The following is a 14835-nucleotide window of genomic DNA, read 5'->3' as shown; positions in this document are numbered from 1 at the left end:
GAAAAAAAAAAAAAAAAAAAAAAAAAAAACATTCTCAGAAAAGAGACCATAGGCTTCCCTAGACCATGGGTGTAGAGACAGAGTATTCAAGGATTACAGTGAATTCCTTTGAATCTGAGCAGAACTACTGCAGGTGGTACTGGGTTTATTTTGTGGTAGTGGTTGTTGTGGGGGAAGGGGGAGTGCTGAGCACATGCCAAGGCTCCCAAAGAGACCAGCTATAGCTAGGCTGACCACGTGATCCAGTCTGGCCAGGTATGTTACAATTTAAGCCTTGGCCCAGAGTAATTAGTGATATTCCCCCCTTTCAGAACTATCCCAGAGAGAACCATGAATTATATGGCCACCATTAGCTATAGCTGTTATCAAGAAAGCCGTGGTAGTGGATGTAGCGAATTGAGTACAATTGCCAGGACACGTGGTAGGGCCTTCCAACCCCTGAATTCGGATTTATTTTGATAATGAATGGGTATAATCAAAGAAGATTACACAAAGGATATGCTGGAAGAAAATACTATTTTAACCATAATTATTTCTTTCACAGCCAAAAAAGAGCATACAGTGGAAGAAAGTCACTTGGAGAATGCACAGAAAAGGTAAGCAGCTCTGAACTGGCCCCAAGTCTTTCTTTGCCTAGCCATTCTTTTGTTATTATCAAGAACCATCAACACCATCTCCAGCACTTTTTCATCTTCTCTGAAGGCAAACTCTGTACTCATTAAACCATAACTCCCCCGTTCTCTCCTTCCTTCAGCCCCTGGCAACCACCATTCTACTTTCTGTCTCTGTGACTCTGACTGCTCTAAGGTACCTCATGTAAGCAGAATCATACAGAATGTTTCCCTTTTATGACTGGCTCATCTCACTTAGCAAAATGAATGACTAGCCATTCTTTTGACCCCATCTGCTAAGACTCCGCATCCAGCAGCAATAAGAGTCTAGGGGAAGCTAGAGTGAAAGCTCCAGGAATAGGACTTGGCAATAGTTTTCCTCAAGAAGCAGGGAATCATCCGGAAGTGACTCACCTGCCTCAGGAGTCAAGGACACCATTTCCATCTGTTTGCCTCTCCTCCACTACTCTGCTCCTAAACACTTCACGGACGCTGGGAACAGTGGGATCCTTCTTAGTGTTACAACTAGATTAAACCATTATGGAGGATATTGTAAACAAGGGACAAATGGGGAGAAGGGACTTCCCTCTGTATGTGCACAGAAAAGGGGAAGAGACCCCAGAGGTCTTCTATTCACCCTCCCACCTACCTCAGGCCTCTTCTATGTTCTTCCCTCTCTTCATAGACACCCAAGCGGAACCATCCACCTCACCTGGTAAGAGCCCAGTAATCATTGGCTGTGATCCCTCATGGGGGTCTTTCTTTTTTTCAGTTGGCCAGGTTAGTCAGCTTGGCTCTCCCTCCCTCTTAGAAAGGTGAGGGGGGAATACACGGAGGCTTTCTCATATTCAGGGCTGAGAACTGAGATAAATTTTGCTGGGACCAGTTCTACAAGTACAAGAAAATTAAATAAGAGATAAGGACAGGAAACAGTAGATAAGGGAAAATGAGCTTTACAAATGTGTGAGGAGGGGAGTTCATTCAATGCAGGTGAACAAGTTCTAGAAATGAACGTTTTTCCTCCCGTCTCACCACAATTTCCGAGAGTACTGAAAGCCTATAGTCAGTGCTCTGTTCTGCCTTGACAGACACTGACATCTTGCCCTGCTTCCCGCTGTAAGTGCCAGTAGAATAAATATGCAGAAGGAAGCAAGGCGAGGGCAAACCTTGCATCTTTCTAAGGGCAGACATGTTCTTGGTCCTGATTATCATCTCTGCATGGTAATCTTTGACAACCAAGACAATCACATGATTCTGTTTATAGATTTTTAGCTTGTGCCCCTTTATTGGCCTTATCCCCTATAGAGCTTACATTATCCCTGTAGTAAGCTTCCCTTCGTCGGTGTGTCAAGCTGGTGTGTCTGTGTTATAGACGTATCCCATAGGCATAAAAAGGACCATCAACACATGGGTATCAGGCCAAGCAGAATTTCACCTTCTAAGGTGGATGTCAAATTTCTAATTCTTCTTCAGGATTCTTGCTTCAGGAAAAGGGGGCCCGTGTGAGAGGGGCCGAAGTTGGTGCTGTGCATTAGCTATGCTGGGGGGGGGGTCATAAATTTCGGTTGTCAGCGTTTTCCATGACTTTGTGGTGAAGGTAGTCTAGCTTTCATGTCATACATGAAATATGTTAGATCCCATCTTTAACGTAGAAACCACAGTTGTTTGGTTACAGTCTTGAAGGAGGTTGGTGGTCAGTGTTGCAACATTCGAGTGAGATTTAGGAAATTCTTATGTTGTATTCTCAAGAGAAACAATTTACTCTGAGGCTAAGGAATATTTGCTTTTCCTCAGCAGTTTCTAAAGGCATGCATGAGGGGCAATAAGCCGATATGTTCCGCCCTGGCATCTCAACACTGCAAAAGTAAAACCGTTCCCTTTGCCGTGGGCTCTTTGATATAATCATTGGCTGAACTCTCAAAATGTTTAGCTGAATCGAAAAGATAGAAATCAGACAAGGAATTACAGCAGAGAGAAAAGGAGTCAGGGAACAGTTGAGAGTGAAGCAGAAAAGTTTTATAGAACACAACGTATGATGAGAAATAAATCTTTTCAATGTTGAAAGCTATTTTAGTTATCTGCTGAGAAACAGAAATTTCAAACAGCACGATTGCCCCTTTGTCTCTTGGAGAAAATTCTAATATTGTTGCCAACTAACAGCCGTTTTCATGCCCGAATTTCAGACGGTTTTCAATAATCAGTCTTCTGTGAATCAAAATTAAATTTGAAAGGAAGAGAGCTGTGTTTGGAGCGGGACTGGGTGAGTGGGGAGGAACGTCGTCTAGACCTTATCAGATAGTTGTAGGTTCATATTCTAGCTTTTGGCTTTTCCTGGAACAAAGGGAAATCCAATAAGACACACATCCTCCGAGTGACTCTGTTAAAGTTGCAGAGTGCCAAAGCCAGGCCATCCTCTCTGCAGCTCTGTTTGCTTTGGTTCTCCTGGAGAGGTTCACTTAAACACATGGGGGGGGAATGCTGAAATTCACTGTTTCCTTTAGGTTTCATACTCTTTGAGGGTTAGCAAGCAGGGCCTCCCAGATTCCCCGGGGGAGAGGTGGTGAGGGTACATAGTTCAATTCAGAGCTGGGAAAAGTGTGGCCCACAGGATAATGACGTGCTTTTCTCAAGCTCTGTGATAACCCATCAGACAACTCTGTCATTCTCTGAAACCCTACCATCCTTGCGACGTCTTGGTCTCAGTCTACACTCCAAATAACGCTGGAACTGCTGGCGTTGAAGCACGGTGAGCGGAGTTTCTGTGCTCTTCACTATGTCCTCCTGGAAAATAGGAAGATAATTTGCTCCTCTGAAAACTAAAAGTGAAGACTTTCTCTTCTCTATTCGTTGCGCAAGTAAATATGTTTCTGTGTTGAAGGTAAACATAATGAAGAGACAAGAATAATGATGTGCTTTGCTGGGGGTCACACACATTACGTATGACTTAGGTGGCAACGGTGTCTAACGTGGAAACAGACCAAAACATGACTATTTTATTTCTTAAATGCCTGGGTCAGTGAGTATGAACAACAGGGAGTGGGTAGAGCAGAGAAAACATTTCACGGAGAATCAGGGGACCCAACTCTGCTGATGAATAAGGTCACTCCATCTTTCTGGGTCTCTGTTTTCTCAGCTGTAAGATGGGAACATTGGACAGACTGACAGGTCCGTCCCTTCCAGTTCTAAAGGCCCGTGACTCCATAAGAAATTCATGGCCTGTTCCTTTAGGTTACAGAACTCTCTGCTTACGAATTTCCATGCTACAATCAATGTAATTTTCATTTTGAATGAAATAAAAAATATATTCAGCGTTTTGACTGCCACAGAATTAGGAGTCATGCCTGGGCAAAAGTGGACATTGCTACTTTCTGGTTTTGCTCCAAAATATGTGTGTTTGGAATTATAAGAGAAGTCCCTCAAGAAATTACTGCAATTATTGCCTTTCTCCACCTATGCACTTCTAGTCTTTTAATAACTGGGAGCCAAAATTCCCTGACCAGTAGTTTTAATTTGCATTAAAAACAGATTTATTATTTACAGAAGCACAAAGAATTTATGGGACTCAGAGCTGCAGCTCCAGCTTGGATCTCACCTAATCATAGCCATGGAATCAATTAACAGTTCATCTGTGAAATGTGATAAAATCTTATGAGATACATAGTGCCCAATAACTGAGACTGAGTTGAAAGTATGCTCCATAACAGTAATGGGGCTTCAGGGTTTTACAATCGCCGTTGAATAGCGTTCCATTAGAAACTCAGTATTCAGGATGGCCACAAAAAAAAAAAAAAAGAAAAACAACGCTGTGTCTGAACAGATGATAGAGCATTGAGTAATAAACCTGGCCAGCCGTTCCTGCTTTGATTAGTTTCCAACACCCTAGAAAAGGGGCCCATTTATTTAAGTGTTCCTGCTCATGGCAAATGAGCTTGTGGGGCTTGGAGTGGGTGGGGAGAAGGAATGAGGGCAGAGCTATAAATTGCTGCCAAGCTAGTGCCTCCAAGAAGGGCTGCTTGGGAGGCCTGGGTAGTCATCTGGGAATGAACCTCCAAGGGGTAGGTCAGGAGGTTCTTAGTGATATCTGGGAATCACCCTTGTAAAACCTGGGTTCTTTTCTGACTGGGTTAAAGATCATTTTTTAAGATCAAAAATGGTTTTTCCTCCAATCCTTGCTATATCCTCAATTATATGTATTTTTGTACATTGATGGTTTGTATTCCTGTATCACATCAAGCTTTAAAATGTAACTTTCTTAAATATCATTCGGTCTACGTCTCTTATTTTACCCTTGAAAAAACTGAGAGCCCAGTGTTGAATGATTGACCCAAGATTATAAAGCCAGCAGATGCCAGAATAAGGACAGAACAGTCTCTTGATTTTCTGTGAAGCACTCAACAGATTGATGACTCCCCGTGGGCTCTCTAACTGTCCACTGCTGGTGATACAGAACCAACATGTCATTAGTGTTCCACGTAATCATTCAACATAACACAAAGAGCAGGTAAATGACACGGATTTGAGATGAAGAACAAACCCCAAAAGTTTTACCTACATACACCCTGGAATCATACATCCTGGTTTTATACAGATAAGATGTGCCCAGGAGTATCCCCAGTCATGTTAAATTTCTTAGATAATTGGCTTGAACACGTAGGTCTTACTGAGGCTTAGGATAAGCCGCAGTGACTCAAGCCTGGGCTTCTGTGCTAAAGAGAAGCGAAGCGTGTGGGAGAAACTCTCCCGGTGTCCCCTCTCCTCCCCTAATGGGTATTAGCGTTGACAGCCTCTCACCCTCTACCTCACTGTTTTTTTCTCTACATTTGCAGTTTTGAAACAACAGTAGGATATTTTGGGATGAAGCCAAAGTCTGGTGAGAAGGAGATCACACCCAACTACGTGTTTATGGTGTGGTATGAGTTCTGCAGTGACTTCAAGACAATCTGGAAACGGGAGAGTAAAAACATATCTAAAGAAAGGTAAGGCTCTAATAGATTGATTAACACCCCATTCGGGGGTCTTAGGAAACCTCCCTCTCAAACCTAACAAAGTGTGTGCACCTCACCCGTGTCAGTATCGCCTTTCAGATCAAGTGGATGTTGAGGAAGGATTACTGCCTCAGAGTTCATAGGGAAATTCGGGGGAGGCTTGCTGTCTCCGCACAAGCAAATACACTCACGTGATCTGATAAGTTACACTTTCTTAACCCCTTCCAATTACTAGCTAGTAAATGAAAGGGGAGCTGTGCTAATTAGCAGCAGATTGCTTTTCTGTGTATTTTCATGTTGGCCCAGGCTAAATGAGGCAGCCTTGCTGTCGCAGACAGTACAGACAAATAAAAGTGAATGCTTTTCCCATTAATATACTGAACTTGCATCAAAGGGAAATCTCTGAGAGTCGGGCCACACTTAACACGGTGTTGAAGCCCCGCTCTGGATTTACAGCGCCACTTCTGACTCCCCGTATCCTGCTGAGGACATCAAACTGCGTGCCGCTCGCCTCATTGCAGCCTCCTGATTTTATTAGCTGGGGGTAGAAGGAAAACCTCGGCCCTGAATATAGGGAGAGTGTGTGTGTGTGTGTGCGCGCGTTCTCCTCAGAGACTGAATTGGGCCCTGTTGATCAGAACACAAAAGCATTTCTGCTTGGGCAGTGTTTTGATCAGGTTGCCACAGTTCTACAAAGGGTGTCATGGATTTAAACTTCAAACAGGTCTTGCTACTACTCCTGCAGAACAGATGTACGAGAGTGTCATTCAAAGTGGAGTCGGAGACAAATTCTACAAATGAAGGGAAGTGGTTTAATTGTAGCGTCTATATCTCACTAAACATTGAGACCTGAAATTCCAAAATACAGTTATTTTTGCTCTTTACTTTGTAATCAGAGAGACGGCATGCACATAATATATCTACACAGACACACACACACACAGTACACTAATATGTTTTACCTTAAAAAGCTACTTTTAAGGGCTCATAATTTAGAGATTTCTTGACTCAGTCTTACTGAATCTCTAAATATTTTCTCAGGGAATTTTTTCACAAGCCTGCTTTCTTTCTAAGGAAGTCAAAGAGCTTTAAAAATATTTATCAACACATCTTGCCACCATTAACTCTTTTGGAACTTGGAAGTTAAACTGAGTATATCCATTATAGGGATAAAATGAAGCAGAGAAAAAAGTTAAGTGACATCGTTAAGAAAATGGATTGTTGATAATAACAGGAAAAAACAACCCTAAAAATCTTGACATCCCACTCATTGTTCTCACCCTGCAATCTCTTGTTTAGCCCTTGAAGCTAAAATAAGCTTCTGTGTTTTGTGAGCCTCAGAGGAAAAGTGACAGAGCCACGTTCCTCTCTCTCTAACAAGGTAGCGGCTGGCCAGTCAGCTCTCCACGTCCACACCCGAAGGCCAGGGAGCCCCTCAGAGGGCCCTGAATCTCCAGCCTTTGCTAAAGATTTTACACCTGAGATTTTGATCCTAGCCCTTAGTGAATCTGTCCTTGTTGTTGGAGCCCTAAAAATGGTCCCAAAAAACCAAAAGAGACGGTAATGAATTGAATAATCTTCTATTGAAATCGTGAACCGTATTCCAAATGGAGGAGTTTTTCCCTATCACAGAAGTTGGACCACACTTGTTGTGGGCCTGCGGTGGTTCCAACCACCCTTCAGAATGACCTGTTCTCTGATTCCTAGTGATGGGCACTTGCTGTGCTGCTTCCTGGGTATAGCTGGTGAATTGCCTACTTCACACTCTGTAAACCAACACCTTTAAAGGGTCATGACTTCCCGGGACCCTTTTCAGGTCTTCTCATTTAGCAATTTCAGGGGTTTCTTCATTCCAGCCGTGCTTTGTGAGATGGATCACCAAGGTTTCCAACCTAAATCAACATCTCTGAAAGTTAATGATGGCTCATAAAGTATTTGTGGAAGCAGCTTGTTTACAAAAATCTTTTTGTTAAGAAATGTTAGCGCATTATATATATTACTGCTCATCCAGTTCAGTAAACTGGTTAATATCCAAGGGTTTTCTCGTGAAGTGAGGATTTTTTTCAGTTGTTCTCTATCTGCTAAGGGTTTTAGCTTTTAAACGATTGGAATCACATATTCGTTGTGGTGAAATAAGCGAATTGAATTCTTCTATTACAACCAAATGATAAACAATATGATTGCTTTGTCTTGACCCATATTTAATGATGTTTGATAGTGTCATTTTTTATTGTACTTCTCCAGCAAATCTCCAAAACACTAAATGTCAGGAGGTAGCATAAGATAATATGAAGACATCCTCAAAAATTAAATTCATAATCAAATGAAAACCTCATAGCTTATAATTATTAGGGGAAAAAAAAAACTATAGTTTGGGATCTCATCCAAAGGAATTTCATCCCCTTGATTTTGAGAGGTATTTGAAGGCCAACTAAAACCCCAAAAATCACTGAGAAAAATTAAGGATCTATAATAGTATTTTCAAAGAGACAGATTCACTTCCAAATGAAATGGAAGTTTTGAAAACTCCTTTAGGTCACCTGAGGTCAATTTTAAGGGATAGAGAATATTTACTTCTTGTTCTGTTTAGTATGGTTTCCAGGGACGCACATTAGCTTGATGCAAAATCGAAATGATGCAGCTCCACAGCAGGGTAACAGCTACCCCTCATGAGACCCAGAACGATGTCTGATCATGTACAGGTGACTGATAAAAACGTCCAATGTGCTTGTGCCTTGAAAATGAATGATAAACCCCCTATTATTAAGCCGGTATCAGGACACAATTCTGTATTCGAGTAGAACAGACATAGTATTTCACTGGGGATATGGTTTACCCGCAGATTAATTCTCAGTAGAAGAGCAGGCTACTGTATGATGGTATATTAACGGCATGCAACTTTGCTTGGCGTATGCCAATATTAGGCAAAATAGAAAACTTCTGAGTCTAGGCCCAAATCCAGAGCGCCTCGCTCCCTAGACCTTCAGTCTGTGACCCACTCAGTCCTCATGGCGCCCCTAGTACTAGAACTCATCCTCCAGTGAAGTATACCAGGTCCTTCTCTTACCCCTGCTGAGTACTTACTGGCAGTGCTCAGTAGTGTAAAAAAAGACCTCTAGAGAGAGAGTTGAAACCCAGCATTTTTATGCCATTAATTTGCTTTGTGATCTTGGGCCAGTCACTTATTGCCTGGAGGACCCAAATATCATATCTGTAAAATGTATGTATTGGGATGAAGCAGGAACCAAATGTTCACTAAGATCTTTTCTAGCTCAAAATCTCTGTGAATCTAGAAACTACTTTTTTTTTTTTTTTAACATTTTGAGAAACTGTTTTATTTCTGAGATAACGCCCCTCACCTTTGCTCTTGAGCTCATAGGGGATTATGCTGAAAGACATTCCAAGCCAAGGTCTGGTGGTGAGTGGGGAAGAGATTTGGAGGCAGGGAGAATTTTCACTGTCCTCTTGGACTTGGTAAATGTCTACAGCTTCCTTGGCTTACACTCCCAGTTCCTCCCCTAAAATACTAAGGTTGGTCTTGAAGACCACTGTTTTTTTTTTTTTTTTCCTTGCGCGGGCCTCTCACTGTTGCGGCCTCTCCTGTTGCGGAGCACAGGCTCCGGACGCGCAGGCTCAGCGGCCATGGCTCACGGGCCCAGCCGCGCCGCGGCTCGTGGGATCCTCCCAGACCTGGGCACGAACCCGCGTCCCCTGCATCGGCAGGCGGACTCTCAACCACTGCGCCACCAGGGAAGCCCGACCACATTTTTTTAACTGAAAGTATACACACAAAAATATTTTCATCTGCATCCAACATTGCGTTTACTGGTTTATGAAAGTTCATCAAGATTTTTATTCTGAGAGGCAGCTTTGCCTCAATTTTACCTTTTCATGCAGTTTTGTATTTGTGTCTCTTGACAGCCAAACCAGTCAATGAATTTTTGCAACACACATTTCTTCCACCTATTAAATCAACAGATTATTCGAGCATATGCATAGTTGCAAGGAGATAACCTAATTTTTGCTGCTACCTTTAGTGACTATTCTTTACTCATTTTCTGCTTTTTCTTTTTTTTTTTTTTTCCTGTTTATTCTGGGATTACAACCCTTCCTTATGACGTTTTCCACTATTTAGAATATGTTAAGACTGCTCCCCACATATGCCCACACATGCACACACAGAGGCCACAAACGACTACTCCCCACAAAATGAGCTATGAATTTGCAAAAGGTAAAGAAGTCCTAGGGGGCTCATGACTCCAGGAATAAAGTCTTGGCAAATAATTCAACCCTGAGCCAAAGCAGACTTTAAAAGTACCATTTAAAAACCCATAATGGATAAATAATGAGTGAATAAGGAGTTTGGTGAATTTTATGTGAAAGGCAAATAAGACATTTCATTATATACATAACCATAATTTACACCATGGGGGAATGGATGGTTAGTTTGGGGGTTTTTAGTTCAGCTAAATAACAACAGAGTTTTTGTTTTAGGTGTATTAGTTGCAGTTATTATGGTTAATTTTGCAACTGCCATACCCTTGACAGCAGAGCTGTTGTGGAGTTATCTCAAAGCTGTACTCAGGGCTCACTGCTCAGGTCACTTTAGGACCAGGAGCTGGGAACTTAGAGAGGCCATCACTCAACCCACAAAGAAGCCGTTGATTGCAGTGTAGACATCGCAGGAATTCCTCTCTTTATATGATAGTTATTCCTGGAAAAAGTTCCATAAACTAAAATTTTTATTTATTCAATCATGATCATTACAGTAACGTCTAACAAGTTACCCTAACCCTCTGTTATGTGGTTAAATGAGTTATATACACTTAACTGCTAAGAAGCTTCATATTTTAAAGGACCCCTTTAATAATACGAATAATCACCCCCAAGTTACTCGGCAAAACTTTGAATTTTCCTAAGTCACATTTGAAGGCAGTTCTGTACAAATACACAAACAGTAAATGTCCCAACAAGCTAACTTATAAACAGAATGTGTGATTATTGTAATCACAAAGAATAAAACCCACTTATTTCCCAAGCAATGAATTTAAAACTACTTCTGCAGAATTAAAAATATGCCATGAGTAAGGAGAGGGGATAGTAGACTTCTAAATGGTAAAAATTATGGGATCATTGATTCTTAAAAATTAAAACACCTCTTTTGACCCTCTTTCCTCTGGAAACTAGCGATCTCCTGTTCCTTCCATCTTCTTAAAAGAAGAGTTTATATACATTTCCTCATTTCTTTTTCCATAACACACATCCACTCCTTTCTGTATCAGTAAGAATAAAGCCTCGGCTGCCATAACAAAGACCAAAGTAACTGTTGCTTAAACAAGAAAAATTTATTTTACTTTTGCCTAACAATCTGAGTATAAATTGTTTAGAAGTTCAGAACCCAGATTCCTCTTCTCTTGTGGCCACCATCATTAGGTGTGGTCCTTATTCACAAGTGTAAAGATGGCTCACATCACGTCTGCCAGCACCACTGCTGCTGAGTTCCTGCCAGTAGAAAGGGGAGGGCACACCATTTCCTTTAAAGGGGGGTGGACCTGGAAGATACACATATTTCATTGAGCAAAACTTAGTCTCACGGCTATATGCAAGGGAGACCAGGAAATGCAAGTTTATCTGGGAGCCATGGGCCCAGCTGAAGACTCATGGGTTCCATTACTAAAGGGAGCAGAAGAAATGGATGTTGAGACTACTGGCAGACTTTGCCACCTTTCCCATTTGTGAAATCAGACAGCTAACTCCCTGGCACTGCTAGCTTTTGACACTGATGATAGTTTCTTCCATCTTGAAGATGCTCTGAGGGTATTCTGGGTTTCCTTCTGCAAAGGTGACCGCCACTCTTCTATTTCTTTCATCGGTTCATCTTTTTCTTCTATTCCTTAAGTGTGGACCTTCCCCAGGGTTCAGATCTCTGTTCCTCTTTTCTGCTCTGTACTCTATCCCTAGTTAATCCCAACCATTCTCATTGCTTCACCTGTCACCTCTTTGCCAAGTCCTCCTACCCAGAAACAACCTCTTAGTTCTAAGTCTTAGATCTCCGACTTCACGCTAAACGTTCCCACCGGCTGCCTGACTTTCATCTGCAAGTCAGTATGCCTACTCTGAGGGTCCCTAAATTTCATTTGCACCCTTCTCCTCCTCCTAGTAGCCAAAGGCAGGCTGGAAACCTGAACTGTCTTTAATGCTCCAAGATTCACTTTCCACCCGCGGCTGACAGAATTCTCAGTTTTGCCTCCTTAGTGGTTATTCTTTTTCATCCTGTTTTCTCGGTGGCTTTGCCTAGTTCGGGACCTCATCTCTCACCTGGATTATTGCTACACCCTTCTGACTGTTCTCTCTGCCTATAGTTTTTCTATTTCCTCTTCATTGGCCCTTAATATTGTATCCAGCTATCTTTCTAAAACAAGTTAGATCACATCTGTTTTTTTGAACATATCCTGTTTCAGCATATTCTGTTCTGAAATAAAGGGAAGAAAATCAGCCATGATTGGTACTTATATTCATTAACTTTGGGGGCCTTACAACAGCCCTGAAAAAGCGTATTCCTATTGTGCAGGTAAGCAGAGGAGAGAGTAAACGAATTACCAACATCACAGTTTCACTCCTAAGCAACAGAATGGGGATAATGACCTAGGTCTTATGTGACACTAAAGCTTGAGCTTTTACAAGTATTCTGTATTTCTCCCAAATTAGAGCGTGAGCCTCCAAAAAAACTTGCCTTAACTCACTTTCCAACCTCATTTCCCATATCCTCATCCCCCACATACCCATGATATTGACTCAGTGTTTCTCACATCTACACATTCTTGCCTGGTGTTCTCATTGGGTAATTTCTTTACATGGCATTGTCCCAGTTATTTCCTGCTGGTCAAAACATAGTCATCTTCTAAGGGCGACCTCCAAAACCTCTCCCCTAAAAATCTTCTGAAATACTCCTAAGTAAAAGAATTACATCTTTCTCTGGTCTCGGATAGCATATTTTTCTTACAATCCTTTTGCACTTAATTCCTTCCAACTTGTTACTTTAGCACTTTACGTGTCTTTTTCCACCTTTAGGACATAAACCCATTCCTTATCGTATCTTCTATGGTGCATTCTCCAGCACGGAGCCTGCTAATTATTTACTGATAGAGAAAGGACTTCACGACATAGTACTGAGCACTGAAGATCCTGGGCAGTGTGAGTTTGGAGGAGGAAATGATTCCTGAGGAATGAGGAGGCCGGGGAGGGCTTTGGGAAGATGGTTAGCCATCAACGGGGCCACCCTCCACAGAAGTTGTAGAAGGGATTCAGAAGCCAGTACGGGAATGTTGGATGTCAGCTGCTCCCCAGTCTGGCAGGTCTTCCAAATCACCTGGAGAGCTTTGTAAAAAAGTGAGCAGATCTACCGAATCAGAATCCCAGAGGATTAGAACCTAGGGATCTGCAGTTTTAGAAAGCTCCTTGTAGAGAGGATGAGTAAGAACACATTTTGTGTTTGGTTGCTTCAGTAAATACCTTGGCTTCATCCCTTGCTGAAATCTATCAGGTCAGCTTTGGAGATGGGAGGAAGAAGTTCATCCTCCCAAGGGATTCTTACTACAGGCAGCCAAGTTTAGGAGCTGTTAGACTCAGGTGATGGTGAAGGTCTCTTCCAGCCCTTATTTCCTGTGGTTTTAGGTGGGAAATGAGCTGGACGGAGCAGATGAATTCAGTCAGCTAAGTAGAGATGAAAGGGGTAAGGACACCTTGGAGATCACATGGCAAAGGCCTGGGCTTGGAAGGCTCAACACACATTGTGGAGGAATCACATAGTATGATCTCAGGGGCCAGCCTAATTGCTGTGTTTCCTGTGCATTCTCGGAGTACACACCGTCTCTCATCTCATTTGCACTTTGCATTCCCATAACATAAATGTGCACCACTTAATCAGCTTGATTTAAGCACGTACTTTCAAAATACCTGTTCATTCTTAAGTGCTGTACAAGCTGTGAGACCCTATTCTGGAAGAGTGTAATCTGGCGATCACAATGCCTCCTTCATAAAGCTTTCCCCAATCTCTGTGAGCTATCTTTCCTCCAAAACTGGGGCAGGGGGAGATGGTTACTATCTCTTTAATTTGGGCATTAGTGATTTCTTTTTCATTCATTTTCTTATGGACACTTCCCCCTCAAATCATAAGCTGTAGAAGACAAGGGCAATGCCTCATACTTCTTTGTTCTCTCTCTAGCATCTTATATTTCCTTATACGTAGTGAGTGCTCAATTATTATTTGTCGAACAAATAAACAGTCACGGTGTTTTCGTTTGCCACGTTGAAATTGATTACAGAATTTGCTGTCTACTGCTGATAGATGAGAGATCTTATTTATTTAGACTTTGGTGGTACAATTCCCCAAACATATCCCATATGGGTTGCTTTTGCTCAAGTATCTAAAATCTTTATAGCTTGGTTAAAGAGGATAGACATGTTCAAAACAAGAAATACTAGTTAATGGGGTAAAACAATCACCTTCTCTGTTCTTGCCTGTATTACTTTCAATTTGTCTTAAAAAAAAAAAAGAAAGAAAGAAAGAAAGAAAGAAAAGGGAGTGAAGGTCCTTGGGATTCAGGCTGTGTCAAGCCTCACACCTCTTCAGAGCTCACATAAGAACCTTTGAGAGCATGCGTCCATGCGCTCTTTCCCTAGCCTGGCAGACAGCAATGGAAACCCAAAGTAAGTCTCCTTCATTCCGCTAGAATACTTCTAAGTTGCTTATCTGTGGGACTCCTGACAGCTCCTGCCTTGGGCAGAGACTAGATGGAATAGGGGGCTGCCTGGGTAGTATGCTTTGAGGGGCGCCAGAAAGGCTGCCTGCTCCACCCAATCTCCCCTGCTTCCTCCCCCTTTTCGTTGTAGTCACCCCTGCAAACAGGCTCTGATCAGTTCCAGTTTTTGGTGAGACTTGGTAGGTGGTAAAGGTTTCAAAACCAAGGTGGGAGCGGGGGCGGGAGTTGGCATCTACGAGCACGTGCATGTCTTCATTATCAGGATTGGAAATGTCTTCCAAAGACAAGCAATGCATTGCAATTAAACTTGCAGATTTATGTCCCAGGGCCGGCTTGAGTTTCCAGGCTGCCTCCCAGACGCCTTTCCCCGAACAAGGAAACGCAATGCTGTTACCTCTCACTCCACACCTAAATCGCCCGGGCGGCTCAGGGTGTTTCGTCTACCAAGTGCAGAGTGATTGGCTTTAACTGATCATG

At 42.4% G+C, this 14835-nt stretch overlaps 1 protein-coding gene across 2 annotated transcripts in view; it reads left to right on the top strand.

The window, feature by feature from the left end:
• The window catches only part of FMN1 (formin 1), a 397250-nt gene that overhangs the window by 365056 nt on the left and 17359 nt on the right, over positions 1-14835 (top strand). For both annotated transcript variants that reach the window (XM_024732506.1, XM_024732507.1), the window contains 2 exons: positions 545-596; positions 5438-5587. In XM_024732506.1, the coding sequence (XP_024588274.1) occupies positions 545-596; positions 5438-5587 (202 nt within the window). The remainder of the gene's footprint in view (positions 1-544; positions 597-5437; positions 5588-14835) is intronic.

This window comes from Neophocaena asiaeorientalis, unplaced genomic scaffold (genome assembly GCF_003031525.2).
Source record: "Neophocaena asiaeorientalis asiaeorientalis breed wild unplaced genomic scaffold, Neophocaena_asiaeorientalis_V1.1 scaffold119, whole genome shotgun sequence".
NCBI classification, from domain to species: domain Eukaryota; kingdom Metazoa; phylum Chordata; class Mammalia; order Artiodactyla; family Phocoenidae; genus Neophocaena; species Neophocaena asiaeorientalis.
The sequence above is the reverse complement of the archived record's forward strand: the minus strand, read 5'-3'. Positions and strand labels throughout refer to the sequence as shown.